Genomic DNA, 18,595 nt, shown 5'->3' on the forward strand with positions numbered 1-18,595 from the left:
CGAAGAACCCCCTCTCGCTTTACAGGCTGTCTCCTGCTGCCTCACAGAGCTTTGGCAAATTTATTTCCTCCATCCCCACCTCACTTCCTGCCCGTGCCAAGTCCACTGGAGGCCAAAGGGTGGGAGGGTCTAGGAGGTCTCAGAGGAAGGGGTGCAGAAGGGCTCCATGAGCTGCCTGATGAAAGGGTGGGGGCGGGGAGAGCTTCAGGCCAAGAAGAAGAGAAAGGGAGGGGACCGAATATTTCTGAGCCCTATGATGTGATGTAGCGGATCCAGCTCGGGTCTCTCTCATTCATTACTCACTCCCCCACATTCACCAAAACATTCCTGAGGATGGTATCAGCATTTCCATTTTGGGCTCAGAGACGTTATGTGACTTCTCAAATGTTGCACAGCAAGCAAGTAATTGATAGAGTCAGGATACAGATTCACATCTGCCTGAATTCAGGGAAGAATAAGGGAGATAAAAGTTGGTCTGAAAAGATGTGGGAAGGTTAGAATGTGGGCAAAGGCTGAGCAGGATCCCAATCCCAGAGCCAGGCAGGGGCAGGGGGCTCAGTGGCTGATGGGGAGTGAGTCTGAATGGTCTTGCTTTCACACTTCTGGAGAATATGCTGGTGTGGTGGAGAGAGTATCCCTGGCTCCCCGCAAAAGCCAAAACTGGGGTGGGAGGTGTCCAGCTCTGATCGTCCTTCCTGCTCCAGGCCTTGCCAAGGCTGCCATTGGGATGGGGAGGGTGTTGTGATTGGAGTGGGGGTGGGCTAGGAATCTTGGGCAAAGACCCTAGGGATGGGCTGAGGAGGACTTGGTGCAGGGTGGGGTGGGATTGCTCTCTCTTTAACCCCAAGGAACAATTTTAACTGGAGATGAGTTTTGGTTAGCAAAGGGCAAGAGGGTTAGGACATAACAGAGCACAGCACAGTATAGGGGGGAGAAGGAGAGAGGGTCAGTGAGGCCAGGGCCCAGGGCCCAGCACTGAGAGTGTCTGGGGTGTGGGGGTGGGAGGGACAGTAGAGTGGGAGGCCCCGCGACCAGTAGCATGGGTGGTTTAGGGAGAGAAGAGGGGGACTGTCAGAGGGTCAACTTCAGGCCAGGGCTCTCTGGGCCTAGAGCCCAGGGGTGGGGAGCCGGTGAGGTAAGGATAGAGGGCACTGGGGACAGGGAGACTCTCAACATAGCTGTTGCCCCGACTATGGGGGTCCCCTGGCTCCTACTGAGTCAAGCCTGCTCTGGCCCAGCTCCTAAAATGAAAGGACACCCCTCCCACAGCCAGGCTGCCAGCGTTGGAGAGACTGTGAGGGAAGGACCTGGGGAACTTTGCGTGCCTCTGTGTGTGTGTGTGTGTGTGTGTGTGTGTGAGAGGGAGGGAGAGAGACAGGCAGAGAGGGAGAGAGACGGAGAGAGACGGACAAAGACAGACAAAGACAGAGCGAGACTTCCTTGGACCTAAACGCTTAAGACAGCCCAGGAGCTGGGTGGGGCCGGGAACTGCCTTCCCTGAAACGTGGTCGACTAGAACGATCCAGAAGAAAGCTGAGAGAACAGAACCAGTAAGATGCAGACTCCCTGAAGCCAGCCTCATCTTTTACAGGTGAGTAAACTGAGGCACAGAAAGGGGAGTGGCTGGTCAAGATCACACAGGGCTTAAAGGGAGAGTCTCCCTGCCCCGGGGCCAGGTCCTTACCTCTCCTGCTCACCACGGGACAGGCGGCTGCCTTCGCTTTGCACCCAGGGGAAATGTCGTTTTCCCCGTCTTACAACTGCATTAGAAAGAACAACCCCTTTCCCGGAGTTGATGGGAGAAGTAAATAACTCAGTACGAGCAAAGCGCTTACAACGAATGGTGCCTGGCACATAATAAGCACCCCATAAATGTTAGGAAATCAGGATGATGACCAGGATGATGACGTGGTGATGACAAATGTCGCTGGTTTAAAGGGAACCACCATGTGACAGTGAGTCTGATCTTGCCCTGTCTGCGCTGAGCCCACAGAACTGGACAGTCTGTCTGGGAGGGGAGGCAGGGCAGCCCCGGGTGGGAAGGGTCCACCCGTCCCTCCGCGTCATGGGCGCAGCGGTGGCCGGTCCCCTGGCCCTGCGTGTGCACACTCGGCATTCGCTTCCCGGTGTCTGCCAGGAGGGTCCTCTCTGACTCATGCGTGTCCAGGCCCCTCATCCAGGCCAGCGGTGTGATGGTGTCAGCCTGGAAGCCCCCCAGGGCGGAGCTGAGTCTAGAGGCGTCACCAATTGCTCAGTGGAGCCTGCCTGGCCAGCCCCGAGCCCAGAGCCCCAGAGGGGTCAGCAGAGGCCCCGCCTGCCACGTAGCCACCAGCCTGCGCAGCCCCGCCTCCTGCCGTGTCCCCGGGCCGCTGTGCGACGCCAGAAGCTGAGATGGCGCGTCACGCCTCCTCGGGGATGACGCACACCCTGCTGCTACTTGACACACTCATCGAATCTCGGCACAGCAGCCCGGCTCTTATCTCCCTTCGCAGAAGAAGCCGATGCAAGATGTGAAGTGATTTGCACGGGTCACCGAAACGGTGAGCCAGGTAAGCTGGCTCCGAGCTCTGCACCCGGAACAGCCGGGCTCTACTGCTCCCAGGGGCCCGCTTTCCCTCCACTTCAAGGCCAAGGCGGTGCGAGGGAACGAGGGGCTTGGTTGCTTGCCCGCACGCTGCAGGACAGCTTTCTCAGGCTGCCCTGTCGCCGTCAGCACGTGTACCTCCCCTCCCTCTCCTCTGTGGCTGAAGTCCTCACTGCCCCTTCTCGTCTATGGTTTCTGTGCCGAGGTCTGACTCTGTTCTTGCACCTTTCCCAGATCCAGACCTCTCCTGGTGGCTCCCAGCACGGTTTCTTGTGGCTTTCCTCGCACTCCACAGCGCTCACTATTCTCTAGTTCCCACCCCGCTATCCCTCTCCCTTTCGGGGTTTGTGCCTCAGGGCTCCAGCGACTCCTCTCATTGGCTGTGGAGCAGACATCGGCAGGCAACTGGCCAATCAGAAGCCTTCCTCTGCCCCACCGTGGGTACCACGGGCTTGTTCTCCCTGGGGCAAGGGCAGGCATTGTGAGCTTGGGTCCGGGTGTGTGTGGGGTAAAGGGCTTGATGGGGGTGAGAGGGACTCGGTCTAAGAGGCCAGGCATGGGGAGAGAGGGGCTCAAGGCGGGGTAGAGTTGGGACCACGGAAACCAACCCAGCACTGGCTTCTCGGTCTCCCCCAGTTTTGAGTTATGGGTCTTCTCTCCGGAGTATGTTAAGTACAAGGAGGCCAGGCCAGTTCCAGGCCTCCAGCAATCTCTTCCACACTTCCATTTTGCTCTGCCCAGCCTGTGGGCCTTAGGAGGGCATGGACCCTGTTGTTTACTCGCTGGTGTTTGCTCCTCGGTCTGGCCTTGGTCCACTTAGGGCCAGGCCAGATGGCGTAAGATAGATGGTGTAACAACCCTTCCTTCTTGCTTGGCCTAAAGGCTGCCCCTGACCCAATTTCAGGAGGGCTCTGAGGCCGAGGCGTTTGTCCACAGGGAGCGGCCACATGGAGCCCCCTGGGTCCCTGTGCCACCACGTGACTACAGTGAGGGGGCTGAGTCACAGTCACAGGCATCCACCAAGGCCAAGACCCAGCTGCCCCTGGTGACCCTCAGGTGTGGCTGCGACGACCTCACAGGACGTGTGCTGCCTTAGCGGCAACCCTAACCGAGAGGAACGCTCCGCGTGAGACGGGCCATCTACGTGCTGAAGTGACGCCTGCAAACCCTACGTGGCCTTGCAAACTGTGACTGGAGTTTTCAGATGCAGAGGGCGGGGTGAGGCAGGAGGAGCCCACTGGCCCGCCCCTGGCAGGCGTGAGGAAGCCCTAGGGCAAGGATTCCGCAGCCAAACTGGGACCAGCTGCCTGCTGGCTGTATCAGCCCTGACAATGATCAGCAAATCTTCAGTGAGTTTACCTAGAAGGTCTCTGGAGGTGAAGGAGGACTTGGCACTTGCGCCTTCAACTCATCCCTTCCACCAGGGAGTCCTGGGCAAACTCACCTGGGAAGGGAGTGGATTCTCGCCCTGTGTTTCAGTCTCAGATGCTGCCTTTGTCTCTGGCTGTGTATGTCAGTTAGAATTACCTGTGGGTGTGAGTACAAAAAAGCCCAAATAATACTGTACTCAGTAAGATCGGCATGTATTTCTCTCACCCATAAATGAAGTCTGCAGGTACTCGGTCCAGGTTTGTTATGGTAGCTCTGCAACCCTCAGGAACCCAGGCTCTTTCTCTCTTACTCTGGCACCAGTCTCAAACATGGCCCCTACCTCATGGTGCGATGTGGTTGCCAGAGCTCCAGCCGCGATATCAGCATTGCAGCCAGCTAGAAAGAGGAAGTAGTGAAGAGGAGCATACTCCCCCCCATCCGGCTTCGAAAAGTCACATTCATAAGTCACACAGGATCCTTCTCCGTGTATTCTATTGGGCAGAATTTAATCATATAGCTGCAAATAGCCTCAAGTGGAGATGAAAAAAAGTAGTCTTTAGTCTGGGTGGTCACGTGCCAAGCTTAAAACCAGGGGTCTTGTTGCTGAGGAAGAAGATGGAACCCCTACTGAAGTATAGCTAGTTGTCCTTTCCACAGCATGAGGCCTGGGTAGAGGGTTCTGGATGCTGCCTGATCCCCATAGGCTCCTCTGGACGGCAGCCGGGCTGTGGCAAACGGGGTTCCGCCTCCCCATCCGGACTCTGCCTGCAGCTTCGGGGCTTGAAGTTCTCTTTGCAGCTGTGGTGGTAGCGGGAACACGCCCCCCGTGGGGTCTCTAGCAGGGAGAGGGTGAATTTGATGATTAAGGCCAGCCACGCCATCCCAAAGAGGATCCACAGGGACACCGTATTCTTGTACCACAGCGGGTACCTCCGGGAGGGGTCCATCCCTGGGGGAGAGGCAAGGTCAGAGGGTGGAGGCCGGGGAAGGTCGAGGCCCCATTCCCAAACAGAAACAGACACACACGTGTGTGTCTTGATGCATATGTGCAGAATATGGGAAGTTCAAATTGGTCTGAGATTGCTGGCCTTGCGGCCACCTCTGTAGGACTCTAGGAAGCCTCCTTGGGTTGACACCTTGGGTTTGGAAGCTGAATTTCCTCTTTAGCTTTCTGACAGACTCTGTGCTCTATCCCAGTGGTTCTCAAAGTGGGGTCCCTGGACCAGCGGCATCAGCCGCTCCTGAGAGTTTGCTAGAAATGCAAATGATCAGGCCCCGTGCCAGACCTACTGAATGCAAACTCTGGGGGTAGGCCCGGCAATCTGTGTTTTAATAAGCCTTCTAAGAGATTCTAATGCCCTCTCTGTTGTTTGCCTGTCTCTGTGTTTGGTTTCCTCATATCTAAACAGAGGCGACTTGCCAGGAGCTTTCAGAAGAAGAGATGGAGCCACTGGAGTTTGTATCCTGCCTCGGTCCTTCCTAGCTGGGTGCCTTCGTCTGCCTGAATGGTCCCTCAGTTGTCAAGTGGGGAAGATGATTATTTTCCAAGCCCCTGACTTTCAGAATGAAATCATAAACTCTTCTCCCAAGGGCCTTATCGACTCCTCCAGCCTCGATCTGCACACCTCTTCCGCTGAGCGCTCTGCTTGACACTCTGGGCTGTCCCCTCTTTCTCCGTCTATCATCACTCCTGCCCCAGGGCCTTTGCATTTGCTGTCCTCCCAACTCAGAGTGCTCTTCATTTCCAATTCCTCTTGGCCTAGTTAACTTCCCCTCATCCTGCAGATAGATCTCAGCTAGTCTTCACTCCCAGAGACTAGGCTGAGCCCCTCTGTTACTCCCTCTCCCAGCCCACGTGCTTCTGCTGGGTAAGCTGCTTAGTCTCTCTGGGCCTTGACTTTCTCATCTTCAAGATAGAGACAACGAGAGCTCCACACCTTCCAGGACTGTATTCAAATATCTGAGATTCTCAGAATGGTGCCTGGCACATAACAGGTGCCCAAGACGTGTAGTTGGGTGATTGTGTTACTTGCCACTAGACCCCGACACGGGTGCCCCCAACATAGTCAGGACTGGGAAAGTAATGGCCGAGGGAAGGGACAGATGGAGGTCATTGGGAAGCTCAGCCTGCTCCATAACTTAATTCTTCCCTCTTTCCTATGGCTCTCTCTTGCCTCCCTCATCAGATCTGGTTTATTCAAAGGGTGAGATCTATCTTATGTCCTCAACATCTTTTTCTGTCTCCGTGTCCTGTCCCACTGCCCCTCTGTCTACCCCCATCCTGTCCAGCTGGCCCCAAGATAACCTCTCTTTCCTGTCATTCGAGCCTGGGCCCCTCTCCTGGGCCCCAGCTCGGGAATGAGCCTGCAGCCTACCTCGCTGCCTGGCAGGAGCCAGGATTGGATTAAGCTGATTGGGTTATGGAGCCCAGATTCCGCTGGCGGTCCCAAATGAGATCAGCAGTGAGCCAGCTCCCTGCCCTTCCCACCCACCAATTCGGCTTGCTCCTGGCAACCGAGAGGAGGAGGTGTCTTTCTCCCCTTTTATTTCATTGTTTTAGCCAAAGTCATAAGTGGCGGGAGATCTGGCAGCAGCTGGCAAGGCGCTCCACTGAGTCGCAAATGCAATTGGGGACGTGAGGGTATGAGGCCAGGCAGAAGCAGGCAGCCGGGACGGGGTGCTGCTCTGGCTACAGGCTTTGGGGAAAGGGGAGCGGCTGTAGAGACAACACCCCCATGGTTGCTGACACAGGGACAACGGACACCCCGAGTCCATGTCGTGGACCTCAGCATTCCCATCCAAGGAAAGGGTTTGACCTTGTCCTTGGAGGACGAGAAGACGGAGAGACGTGGAGGAGAGGTGGGGGTGGGGTTTGTCCCTGCTCAACTGTGCAAGACCCTGCAACACAGGTGTCCTGGCTTGGGGGTCTGTCCTTGACCTGCTGCTCTTGGATCGCCTGCTCTAGGACCTTGGTTTCTCTCCCCGCTCTGGGCCTTGGTTTCTCCTTGCACATGAGGCACTCAAGGGTCCTCCGTGTGGTCACTTGCCACAGGGCACTGACGTGGCTGCAGAGGGAAGCCGAGAGAGTGGCACACCTCTGGAGATGTGGGGAAGGAACAGCTCTGCCCCGCGCCCCTCAGTGGGAGTGGTCTGCCCGGGGGCTTAAAGGGCTCCTCTTGTGGACTGGAACCAGACCTCCACAGTCAGGATGTCCGGTGAAAGGGGGCTCTGGGAAGTCTTTGCTCTGTACTCCAGCCTCCCTGGCTCAGCCGCTCCCCACAGGGTGGCTCCCAGGAAGCAGGGACCCTGCTCAGCGCTCCGTGCTCCAGCAGAGAGGGCTTGTGGATGTCACCGGCCCTCCCTTGATGCTGCTGGAGGCCTTTCCTCCCATTTCCAGGGTGTCCGTGTCTAGAGACAGCTGCTCCTCCTCCTGCGGACCCTGCCTCAGGGGACTCATGGCACCTCAGGACGTCCTCACAGACATTCCCCTTCAGCCCCACGGCGGCCTCTTTAGGCAAGATTCCAGGGCAGCTGTCCCCACCCAGGACCAAACTCTGGGGGACCTGCTGATCAGTGGGCATGAAGAGACTGCAGCTAAGAGTCCTGCTCCCACTTTTCCTCCCCTCTCCTTGCACAGGACACCCTCAGAGAAGCAGGCCTTCTGGGTTCAGGACTAGCACCAGGACAAAGCCTGAGTTTTATGCTCTGAGCCCTAATGGTGCGGGAGGCTGTGGCAGGACACATCACATACACAGGCCTGGGCTGAGGCTGCTCTGGCTGAGCCCCAGGTGGCCCGGTTGCAGGGTGGAAGAAGGAGGGCTCAGAATAGAGAGGGAGGCAGGGCTCAGCCACCCAGAGGGCCCTCCCAGGCCTAGTCATGGATTTTGGACTCTATCCTAAGACTGTGGGAAAACACTGAAGGTTTTCAGAGAAGCTGGCCAGGTGATATGATAGCATCTGTCATTTTTAAAGGTCCTAAGAGCCAGTGGGAGGGGGACAAAGATATAGGCTGCACAAATCTATGGGTGCCATCCCATTGTGCTCTGTGTGAATGGCAACCCCTTAGCGTTGTGCAGTGCCCAACCTGTGTAACCAGCCATATACAACAGCCCTGCCTGGACTAAGGAGATGGCAGTGGAAATAGAGAGGAGAGGACAGATCCAAGAATCTCTCTCTGAGCTGCGAGGTGGGTAGATGAGGCCCTTGGAGCCACTGGGCTCAGCTCTCCTCAGGCACATCTCTCCACTTTGAGGATAGGAGTGGGACCATACCCAGCTGGAGGAAACCTCAAAGATTTCCTTCCAGAGCAACAAGCTTCCTTCCAGGAGGAAGGATACCAGGAAGGGACAGCATGAGGTCTCTGACATAGAACCCTTCTTCGTAAGGAAAGAGAGGTTCAGGGAAGGGGGCCCTGCACACAGGTGAGAAAATCATCACCTAGCCCACTCCCCCCATTTTATACATAGGAACACTGAGGCCCAGAGAGGGGATGTGGGAGGTGGTCTGGAAAGAGTATGAGTTTGGGAGTCAACAGATCAGAATTTGAGCTGGCTGTGCGATCTCAGGCAAATGGCTTGGCCTCTCTGAGCTTCAGCTTCCTCCTCAGTAAAATGGGTGTGACAATTGTCACTCTAGGTTGTTCAATGAGTTTGCTGCTTGTTACTTTGGTAAGACTTCATTTCGGTATTCCAGGCTGGGTTCTGTCTCTACAGATGTGAAGAAGGACAGGGCCTCCTCCCTAATTGAGGGCCAGGGATCTGAGGGAGGGCACAGAGCCCCTTGGGACCAGTGTGCTGGTGGTACAGAGGCCACTGCTCTTGCGGCGCACCTTCAGGGGAGGGCAGCGGACTGGGATGATGAGGCTGCACTGAGGGCCCAGCGCCCCGAGGCCCATAGAATGTCCCTCCACCGCCACCTGCTGGGCGGCTGCCACAGCTTTATGAGGCAAGGCCCCGGCTTCTGGGCCCCGCGCCTTGTCCACGCTGGGTGGTGACCGCTGATTCAACCTCACCTTGGGCCTTCTGGACCACACAGCCCTTCCTTGCTGGTGCTCGGAGTTTGTCTGCCAATTGTTTTCCAATGGGGGCGGGGGAGGCTCGCATTTCCTGACTCTCCCAGACTCTCCTGCCTGGTCCTTGCAGCCTGTGGTGTGGAACGTAGGGCCCTCGGCCCAGGGAGAGTGGGACGCTTGGCATTTCATGGGGCAGGGTGAAGTGGGGAGGACAGACGCTGGGACAAGGAAGGATCAGGGAGGGAGGTCAGGGACTCCCCTAACTTGGTGATAGCTCATAACAATAGTTGAGCCTCGGACATTTCCAGTGCTTGTCCAGAGGGCCCGGAGTGTCGCTTACAGCCAGCTCCAAGCCCAGGGTCAAACTCCAGGTGTCGCTTTTTAGCTGGACCTTGGCCCCATCACACGACAAAGTAGGCTGAACTGGCCAAGGACCATGTCCTCTGGACTTTGGGCCTGCAAGTCCCCATGGGGCCTGGTGCATAGCAGGTGCCAGCAGACAGAGCAGGCACGGGGCGGCCTCACAGTTGAGCGCCCAGGCCACCGCTCCCGCCGCCTGCAGGGCTCTCTCACCAATCACGTAGTCGCCGAAGCCCACGGTGCTGAGGGTGATGAAGGCGAAGTAGAAGCTCTCCACGTAGCTCCAGCCCTCCATGTGGCAGAAGAGCAGCGGGGGCAGCAGCAGGAAAAGCAGGAGGCCCGAGAGGAGGGCGCCAGCGCCCGCAAGCCACCGAGCTTTGGTCGGGTCCTGCGGGTGTACATAGAGCCCCGGCCCCCATGTGGCCTCTGCCCAGTGCTGGGGGGACAGACAGCCTGGGGGGGGAGTCCTGAGCAGGAGGCAGGGCGAACGCTCCCTGCCAAGAGGAAGGGGCTGTCCCCTTGGGGCCCTTCCACCTTGTCTGTGTTCCCCCGGTTCCTGGGCAAGACCTTGGCTGGCTTGTAGCCTTCCCGTCCCCCGGGGACCACGGCGTCTCCCCCACTGATACCCCTTTATTACTAAAGACCCCCATTCTGGGCAGTGGCCTCCAATCCCCCCACATCCCCACCAGGAACCCTGCTTCCCAGAAGTAATCCTTGCTCCCCCGCGGCCCCCAATTCCCACTACTGGGCTCACCTCAGAAGTAAGCCACCTGTCCCCCTGCTCCCACAGCCCCTTCACCTGCCGGGCGCCCCCCAGCCTGCGGGCACAGCGGTGCATCCCCCGCTGCATAAGATGCCCCAGCCGGTTGAGCACCACGAGGTTGAGCGGGATCCCCACAAGAGCGAAGAAGATGCAGAAGAGGCGGGCGGCCATCGTTCGGGGGCTCAGGTTGCCGTAGCCTGCCGCGAGAAGGAGGCATGTCAGGGGCCATTTGCATCTCCAGGGGCCCTCACTCCTCACCCCCTCCAGACCTGGCAGCTGGTATTTACAGAGGCCTCGGGTTCCCGCTCCAGGACTCTGCCTTCGTTCCCCCAGTCCCACCTTAGAACCCTGCTTCCAAGTGGGGGTTATGCCCGGCATTTTACAGACTGGAGGACAGAAGCTCCAGGACGCTCAGCTGTGTGTATGAGATACCCTTCCCTCCCTTCGTTTCCCCCTCTGTGGACAGACAAGGACGTGGAGAGGGGCACGGAAGGGTGTGGAGCCTCCGATGCTGCCCCTCCAGGATGGACACCGTTCCAGCCCCAGCCCTGCTGCCTCCAGGCTCCTGTCTCTGGGCGTGGCCCCCAGGCCGGGCGTCCCTGACTCATGCGGCCCCCCTCGCAGGCAGTCTTGCTTGGGGCCCCCACCATCTGTCGGGCTCCTTCTTCATGCTTCAAAGACCTCCTTCCCCTCTCCCGTTACATCTCTTGCACATCTGATTTTGTCTTGATACCTGACTTCCAGAGGGGCTCTCTCCCAAACTCCGTGGGAGTGAGGGGTGGTGGATGGACTGTCAGGTGCCCTGGGGGAAGAGGAGGTTGGCTATCTTCTCTGTCATGAAGATAAGGGATGGGGAGGCTAGGGGGAGAAGGAGGCGTTCCTCAAAGAATTCCATCAGCCTGGGCATTCTTTGCTCTGTCATTCCTCTCCATCTCTGTCCCCCCACTTCTTGGTCCGCACTGCTGTCTTGTCTTGTGTCAAATGCAAGCCTGATTATGTCATCTCCCAGGCTACGAGCTGTCATTATTCCTTGCATCTACTGAGGAAAGCCCAAAGTCTTACCCAGCCCATCTCCGAGCTCATCTGGTCCCCCACTTTCCCAGTTCCCGCCATACTCCTGCCCTACTGAACGCCCAGGCCTCCTGCCTCTGTGCCTTTGAGCATGACTCTCCCTCTGTCGAGAGCCTGCTTCCCTCCTTGCCTGCCTAGTGCAGCGGCTCAGCCAGCGCTCTGCCAGCTCCGAGGGTAACCCACCGTATGGGTGTGATTTGTTTCCAAGTCTGCCATCTTCAAGGGTCACGAGCCCCTCAAGAGCATGGGCTGCGTCATAATCAGCTTTATATCCTCAGCAACTGGCACAGATCTGACACCTCATAAGTGCTCACCAAACGTGTGTTGAATGAGTTTAAGGATGAATGAATGAATGAATGAATGAACGAGCGAATGGGAAATACAGGAATGAATAAGTAAATAGGAGAACAGATGCCCTGCCCCCTGCCCCCCAGGGGGCACAGACTGGGTCAGCACTCCTACATACCCCATGCTCGCTTGTACTGGTTTATCTCACCCCCACCTTACTGAGGGTCTCAGAGGGCATAGTCCCAAGAGCGGCCAAAGCATGCACTCGTCTAGAGCGTGGGCTTGGGAATCAGACGTGCTTCCTGCATCTGAATCCAGCTCTGCCCCTTGAAGGCTGTGGGACCTTGGGCAAGTGGCTTGACCTTTCTGAGCTGTGTCCTTGTCTGCAAGATGGGGTTGTGGACACCTACCTCACAGTGTGCTACGGGACCGAAGGAAGCAATGGAGGTGCGCCATAGATGGGGATGAGCACCCTCAAGCATCGAGTATACAGAAGGTGCCAAAGGAACGTTTGCTTCATGAATGGATGAATGACCCACGTCCACTGGACCAGCTTCTGGTCTGAGGACATCAGCAGCCTCCTCTAGAAGCCCATGCATCCTCCATTTTTTGGCCTTCCTAGGATCCCTTGCCTAAAGGAAAGAACTCTTTTTGGGCATCCAGGGAGAGAGGTAAGTGTCTCAGTAAACCTCTCTGCCTGACTCCTTCCTGATCCCCCCTTGTCTAGCTGTGGGTCCCCCCAAGTCCTATCCTCTGTCCCTGGGGTTCTTTTCTAATCTGTGGAATGGTGGCACTTAGATTCCAAATCTGGGAGGATCCCCCCCCCCCCATGAAGCTCCTGCCTTTCTCAGACTGACATTAAGTGAGTTTTCTCCTCCCCATCATTTGCAGCCAACCCTAGGTCAGTACAGTCAGTGGACACCAGTGAAGACCTCACTTGCCTGTTTAATGCTTGGTGACCACAGCTCCACATAAGCCACCTCTCAGTTCAGCAGGCCTCCCACCTGTCACCTCTTTTACTTTGCTAGTCCAGCCCCAGGACATCCTGAGAATGCCCTACCAGAAAGGCCTTGTGTGGCTACCCTGCACCTCCTCCAGAGTCAGCTCTCATTTCCAACCCTCTCCGGTCACCTAGTTCTCCTTCCTGTTGGCCAAGCCCACCAGCCACACTCCTACCTCAGGGCCTTTGCACTTGCTTCCCCAGATATTTACATGGCTTTCTCCCTTATTTTGTCCATGTCTCTGCTTCAGCGTTACGGTATCAGCAAGGCCTTCGATGGCCACTCTATATAAAATAACCCCCCATCAATATCAGACCCTTTACCCAGCATTATTTTTCTCGAAGCACCTCCCGCCTCCTGAATATTGTCTATGTATGTGTTTGTTTGTTGGGTGTCCTCTTGCACTAGAATGTCAGCCCCCCAAGGACAGGGACTTGCCAGTTTCCACTCACCATTGTTGCCCCGGAGCTGTCGGGCTCCCATAGATACTAAGTCTGTTTGTTGAATGAATGCATGGCTGGTTAAGTGAACGAATGAGCAGGGATGGAGTTCATAGGCGATGGACAATTTGGGAGCTCAGGCCTGCTTGGCTGGTCTAGAAGTGTTCGAGGGCTTGTCAGACCCTATTTCATTTTGGGTCTTGGAAAGTACAGCCCTTCCCGGGTGCTGGATCCAGGGCCCCAGGGATGCCAAAGAGGCAGTTCTCTGTTGTGCCTCTCAGATTACTCCTTCCTTTCCTCGTGGAGTGTTCCACAGGTACCCTGTTTCCTGTCTCTGCCCCCCTCTTCCTCTCTCTGCATGCCCTCCACGTGCTCGTGCGTGAGCTGCCCTACTGTCCACCCCAGAATGGCCTTCTCTTTCTTCCTGTTGTTTAGAATTCCCACTCTGTCTTGTAAACCTCCTAAAGGTTTACACTACTGGAAAGAACAATATTGTCCCCCAGCTGGGTTTCAAATTCCAACTCTGCTGTTTACTAGTTATGCGACCTTGGGGGAAATTGTGCAATTTCTATGTGCCTCAGTTTCCTCCTCTGTGATGGAGGTGAGGCCATATGGACAAAATGAAATCTCAGTTGTAAAAGAGCCCTTCACAGCAAGTAGACCGTGTGTGCAGGGTGGGGTGGGCTCCCCCTTCCTCTGCCCTCCTTCCCTTCAGAGAGAGCTGGCTCAGACGGAGTAAAGAGGAAGGGACAGGCCGCCAGATCAGAATTCAGAGGGCCGAAGTCCAGGGCCTCGGGCAAAGGGTGTAGGAGGTGTGGGGGGGTTAGAGACTAAACACCCCCATACAACCAGGAGGCCCCCCCACAGTGACTGCGCCTCAACTTCCCCTCCTGCCCTGGGACTCAATGAGTGCAGGTGGAATGGGTATTTTTGGAAATCCTTAATGTGTCAGTGTTTGTGGAGTGCCCATTGTTTGCAGGGCCTTGTTCTAGGCCCAGGGGGTGTAAAGAGAAATAAATACCATCCTGGCTAGTCCTTCCAGGGTCACAGGGATCCCGGAGTCCGAGGGGGGCTCCTAAGCATGCTTGCCTCAAGGTGGAGGACTTCCCAAGCTCCTGCGTAGTCCTGAGACCTGTTTCCAAGAACTATTCGCGTCTTTACAACTAGATGGGGAGTCCTCTGGGTACTCCTGCCTGGCTCCACTTGGGAGGACAGAGGCTGGGACCCTGGCTGCTTGGGGGAGGAGCCTGGCTGGCCCAGAGCTGGTGGAGCAGTGGTGTCAGCCTGCCACCTGGTGGTAAGTCTGTGTCATGCAGGGCGGGGTGACCCCAAGGGCAAGGGGATGAGTCATTTCCTGGGTTTCAGAGCTGGAGGGACCTAGGCTGCTTTTCTCTTTCCCTTTCCAACAGCCCCCAGGCACCTTCCCAGGACAAGCCTTACCTTTGCCCTCCTGAAGGCAGGGCTTGGGAAACGGGAGAGAGAGGTCTGGCTCCCAGAATCCCTGTGTGTGAGGGAGGAAGGGGGCTTGGAGAAGATGGTGAGGGGGGTGAGGGCTGCCTTAGTGAGCTGGGGAGAGGCCTCCCAGAATGGCCACCTTTCCCCAATGCTGAGAACACCGGGTGGGAAGGCTCTTTTTGGATTTCTGCCCCTCCCTCCTTCCCAATTTTCCCTTGCCCTCGCCTCCACCCCTGGGCTCAGTGTTGGGTGGGCTTGGCTCGGGACACTTATGAAGCCGAGAAGCATCTTTACTGCTGCACAGAGGAGACCCTCTGCTTCCTGGAAGGTTGTGTGAGGCAGACATCCTCCAGCACAGTGCTTCTCAAACTTGAGTGTTGCCCACAGACCTCCTGGAGAACTTGGTGAATTGCAGAAACGGATTCAGCAGATCCCAGGGGAGCCTGAGATTCTGCCCACAGGCAGTGGCCCCACTGCAGGGGCTGACTACACTTGGAGTCAGGGGGCCCTAGTGACCCCTCCAAAAGGCACTGGTCCCCTGTTCCCCAACCTCTAGGGAGAGGCCAGGCTCCCCAACCCCACTCACTCTGACCCCATCCTGCTCTTACCAATGGTGGTGACGGTGGACACGGAAAAGAAGAAGGAGCCCATGAACTCCCAGCGCCCCATGCTGGTGGTGTTGCCAAGGACAATGTCCCCATTTTGGTACGCTTGGACGATGCCCTGGGGGAGAGGCTGCAGTGACCACTAGGCTCTGTGGGGCAACTGGGCCCCTGTACCCAAACACATACATGTGTGTGCATGAATACATGCACATGCGTGTGCTTGCAAACACACACACACACACACACACACACACACTCACTCACTCATGGACAATCCTCACAACCACTCTATGATCTCAGCCCTTCCAGGGCAAGGAGGCTCTTCCCCTCCACCCAGGGCCTCCCCAGGGGCAGGGACCATGGGGACAGCTCCTTCTCTTCTTTACCCTAGAGCCCAGCTCAGCTCAGGGTGTCTCTCCGCTGGAAGAACACCATTCCTTCCCCCTCCCCTGCTCACTCCCATCCTTGCAATGAGAACTGTCAGGCAGGACACGTGGTTTCAGGGGACCTGGAGATGTAAGAGACAGGACCTCAGTCCTCAGCGGGACAGAAGCAGGCTTAACTAATACAGTGCAGACAGTGCAGCTCTGGGCATTAAGGCACCATAGCAGCATGATCCTGGACAAGATACCCAACTTCTCTGTGCCTCAGTTTCCTCATCTGTAAAATGGGGATACTAATAGCACTTACTTCATAGAGGTGATGTGTGGGTTAAATGAGGTATTCGGTGTAGACTTAGAACAGTGCCTGGGACATGGTAAGTGTGAGTGGTTGCCACCACCATTGTCATGATTACAAGTATAATAGGAATATGGGAATGCAGAAAGGAGAGGTGTTCATTCTGACAGGGATGGGGCAGAGGCTTCATGGAGGGTGTGATGTTTTAGTTGGGCCTTCTTCGAGGGTTGAAGGGGACTGCTCCTGATGGAAGGATGTTTAGGGAGATGGGACAGCAGGGGCAGAGCCCGCGGGGCAGGACTGTGCCTGGGATCTAGCACAGGGAGACGAAAGGCAGTTGGGAGCCAGGCCATGTTCGGCTCTGCCATGCCAGGGATGGAGCAGCAGGCCTCTCCCAAGGTCACGAGCAAAGAGGAGGCAAGGTCCGCTTTGTGTGTTCTCTGGCAGCTGGCAGCAGAGGTGTGAGAGACTCTTGCAGGGGTGAGTGGCCTGCATCCTGGCCCAGAGTGGTCCAGAAGGAACAGGGAAGAGATACTCAGAAGCCTGGGCCTCTGCCCCTATTTGGTGCGGGTAGTGAGGGAAGCCTCTAAGACCACAGTGAGAGTGTGCGGATGTGGGGCCGGTGACAGAGATCTGGAATAGGTGGAGGGGCAGGGCTGGGAGGGAGAGGGCTGCTTGCTCTGGACCTTGGGGGAATCTGAGGAAGTTGCATGTACATGTCTGTACTCAGGGGGAGATCTGGGCTGGAGACACCAGGTCCTTATCTTGAGGACGGTTGAGGAAGGGGCAAAGTGCAGGTGGAGCAGAAGGGGGTTGGAGGGAAGCTAGGGAGATGAAAGCCCCACGGGAACTTTGGGGAACACCCCCCAGATCTGCAGTGAACCCCATCTTGGTGGTTAACTGGCCCAGCTCCCTGGCTATGCAGCCATGTACTTGTATTTAACCTCTTTGAGCCTCAGTTTCTTCTTCTCGAAAATGGGATGATGAATTGGTACCTACCTGTGAGGCAGCTGAGGATGAAAGGAGTTACTACAAGTCAATCCCTGCCCCCCCCCCCCAATGCTGGACACACAGTGAGTGCACTCACTGCTCACATTGCCGTCACTGTCATCCTCCCTGGGCTGATACTGCAGGTAAGGGAGGTTCACCACCTCTGCAAAGGGGGTGCCACCCGGCCTCCAGGACCAGGCAGTCCTGCTGCATTTGTGAAAGTGTAGAGGTCTGGGGTGGAGGTGCGGAGTGAGGTCCTTAGCAGAGACAGTCCTTCCGCTGACCAGTCAGCCCAGACCAAGGGCTCAGGACTCTACCACTGCTCCAGGGCCGGTCTCTTCCCACCCAGAAATGTTTCCCTGCTGCTTTCTGGGGACTGGCTTCGGATTGGCCACTCTGGGACTGAGGCCCTGCCCTCCTTGGTGGAGGCGGCGCCCGGACTGTGGGACTGGGCATTTGGGGTTAGGGACACAGCTGTCTGGGTCCCCTGACCAAGGGAGGTCCCGGGACGTTAAAGCATCCACCAGTTCTGGGTGGGTCCTAGTCGGGAGTGGCCTGCTGGGTCGAAGGAGACCTCCATCCAGCGGCGATGCCCCTTCCCCAACAACCCTCCCCTGCCCCCCCCTTCCCCCACGCCCCACTGGGTCCCCCATCCCCTGAGCAGTCTCTGTGTTCAGGGACCTCTGCATCGCCTGGACGCGTCCAGCCCCTGAGTCCGAAGACCCATAGTAGAACAGGATCGGCCAAAGAGCGCCCCTGTGACTGCCCGGGCTTCTCTCAGAGCGGGTCCGTGCACTTCGAGCTCCCGGCCCCATCCCACTCACTCGCTGGGACAAGCGCGCCCTGTACCCTTTCCTACCGCACTCAGCGCATCCTCGGACACTGCCCAGCGTCCCCTGCCTCCTCTCCCCCAGTTCGCATGTTTGCACTCTCCGTGCCAGGGCTCAGGCGTGCCCGTCCGTCCTTGGCCCGCTGTGCGACCCCCGACACAGCGGCACACGGGCCTGGTGGGACCCTCGCCCCGCCGCCTCCCCTGCACGGCCCTGTCCTAGCTGCAGACGCACCCGGCAGGCCCCTCCAACCCCAGACCCGGGTCGGCGCTCCCCCTGTCGTCCCCGGCGCTCAAATTCCGGTGTTGGCGCCTGGCAACCCTCCACCGGGCGGGTCATGGCCTCCGAGGACTGACGGAGCACCGCGCTTCGCTCCCGCCACAGCCGCCCGTCCCGCCGCGGTCCAGCCCGACCCTCCGGCCCCGGCGCGCCCCAGGCGGCCCGCGTCGACCCCTCCGCCTCTTTGTCCCCTCAGTGCTCCCGGCGGGGCCCGGTCCGCAGCCAAGGCGTGCCCCCTCGCCCCGGCCGTGCCCCCGCCCGCCCACCCGCCCCGCTCGCCCCTGACCCGGATCAGCGAGTCCAGCGCTGGGCCGTCCAGACATGTGAAGTTCTGCAGCAGCGCCCACTTGTCGCGCTGGAACCTCGCGCTGGAATCACGCGCCGCGGGCCTCTCCAGCACCCAGAACACGCAGGTGCCCAGCGCCAGGTAAGCCAGGTAGGCGAGCAGCAGGAGCACGGTGCCTGGCACCGGGCACTCCGGAGCCCTGTGGTCCGGCGACGCCCGGGCTCGGGGTCTGCACAGCGCCAGAGAGGCAGGGAGGCCGGGGCCTGGAGCCATGGGCCCGGACTGAAGTGGAAGGAGAGGGCTAGGAGCTCGGCTGGTCCCCTCCCCAGCCAACGCCTGCCTGTGGCTAGTTTTCTCAGCAGAGGAGGCTTGCGGGGGAATGGGACAGCCCGGCCCCACCCCGCCCTGGGATCCAATCCCAGGGACAAAATGAGGCCGGAGCTGTGGGCATCTGGCCCCGCCTTGAGTGTGTGAGCAGTGCTCATCCCCCAGGCCTAGCTCAGGGAGAAGGGGAGGGCCCCGGGGGTGGGGGGGACCGCAGGCGCCCAGGCGGAAGGGGCCCAGAGCCCCCCAGCGTGTCCTA

At 57.9% G+C, this 18,595-nt stretch overlaps 1 protein-coding gene and 1 long non-coding RNA gene across 5 annotated transcripts; one reads left to right on the forward strand and one right to left on the reverse strand.

The window, feature by feature from the left end:
- The first annotated feature begins 1,045 nt into the window (after nt 1-1,045).
- On the forward strand, nt 1,046-5,319 carry LOC113243895 (uncharacterized). Of its 3 annotated transcripts, none has more exons than XR_007191503.2 (4): nt 1,046-1,591; nt 1,880-2,549; nt 2,819-3,021; nt 3,521-5,319. It is a non-coding gene; the product is annotated as an uncharacterized LOC113243895 (long non-coding RNA). The 3 variants fall into 3 exon arrangements; XR_007191504.2 differs by having other exon boundaries at nt 1,880-1,955; nt 2,168-2,549; nt 2,819-5,319; XR_007191505.2 differs by lacking the exon at nt 2,819-3,021 and having other exon boundaries at nt 1,880-1,955; nt 2,168-2,549.
- KCNK17 (potassium two pore domain channel subfamily K member 17) lies at nt 4,594-18,420 on the reverse strand. Of its 2 annotated transcripts, XM_026482469.4 has the most exons (5): nt 18,013-18,418; nt 14,953-15,067; nt 10,126-10,286; nt 9,540-9,714; nt 4,594-4,904 (listed from the first exon to the last, which is right to left on the reverse strand). In XM_026482469.4, the coding sequence occupies exons 1-5, from the start codon at nt 18,283-18,285 to the stop codon at nt 4,594-4,596; spliced, it is 1,035 nt and encodes a 344-aa protein (XP_026338254.1). In that variant the 5' UTR covers nt 18,286-18,418. The 2 variants fall into 2 exon arrangements, with proteins under 2 accessions (XP_026338254.1, XP_044234239.1); XM_044378304.3 differs by lacking the exon at nt 4,594-4,904 and having other exon boundaries at nt 7,008-9,714; nt 18,013-18,420.
- Between the last annotated feature and the right edge of the window lie 175 nt (nt 18,421-18,595).

Source organism: Ursus arctos, unplaced genomic scaffold (genome assembly GCF_023065955.2).
Source record: "Ursus arctos isolate Adak ecotype North America unplaced genomic scaffold, UrsArc2.0 scaffold_31, whole genome shotgun sequence".
NCBI classification, from domain to species: domain Eukaryota; kingdom Metazoa; phylum Chordata; class Mammalia; order Carnivora; family Ursidae; genus Ursus; species Ursus arctos.

Bases quoted from the DNA above. Each gene is read 5' to 3' on its own strand.
- KCNK17 (XM_044378304.3), bottom strand. From the start codon at position 18,285: ATGGCTCCAGGCCCCGGCCTCCCTGCCTCTCTGGCGCTGTGCAGACCC. The intron at 15,068-18,012 runs GTCAGGGGCGAG...CCTCTCCCCCAG, and splicing joins CGCTGGACTCGCTGATCCGG to GGCATCGTCCAAGCGTACCA. The intron at 9,715-10,125 runs GTGAAGGGGCTG...GTACACCCGCAG, and splicing joins GGCTGGGGGGCGCCCGGCAG to GACCCGACCAAAGCTCGGTG.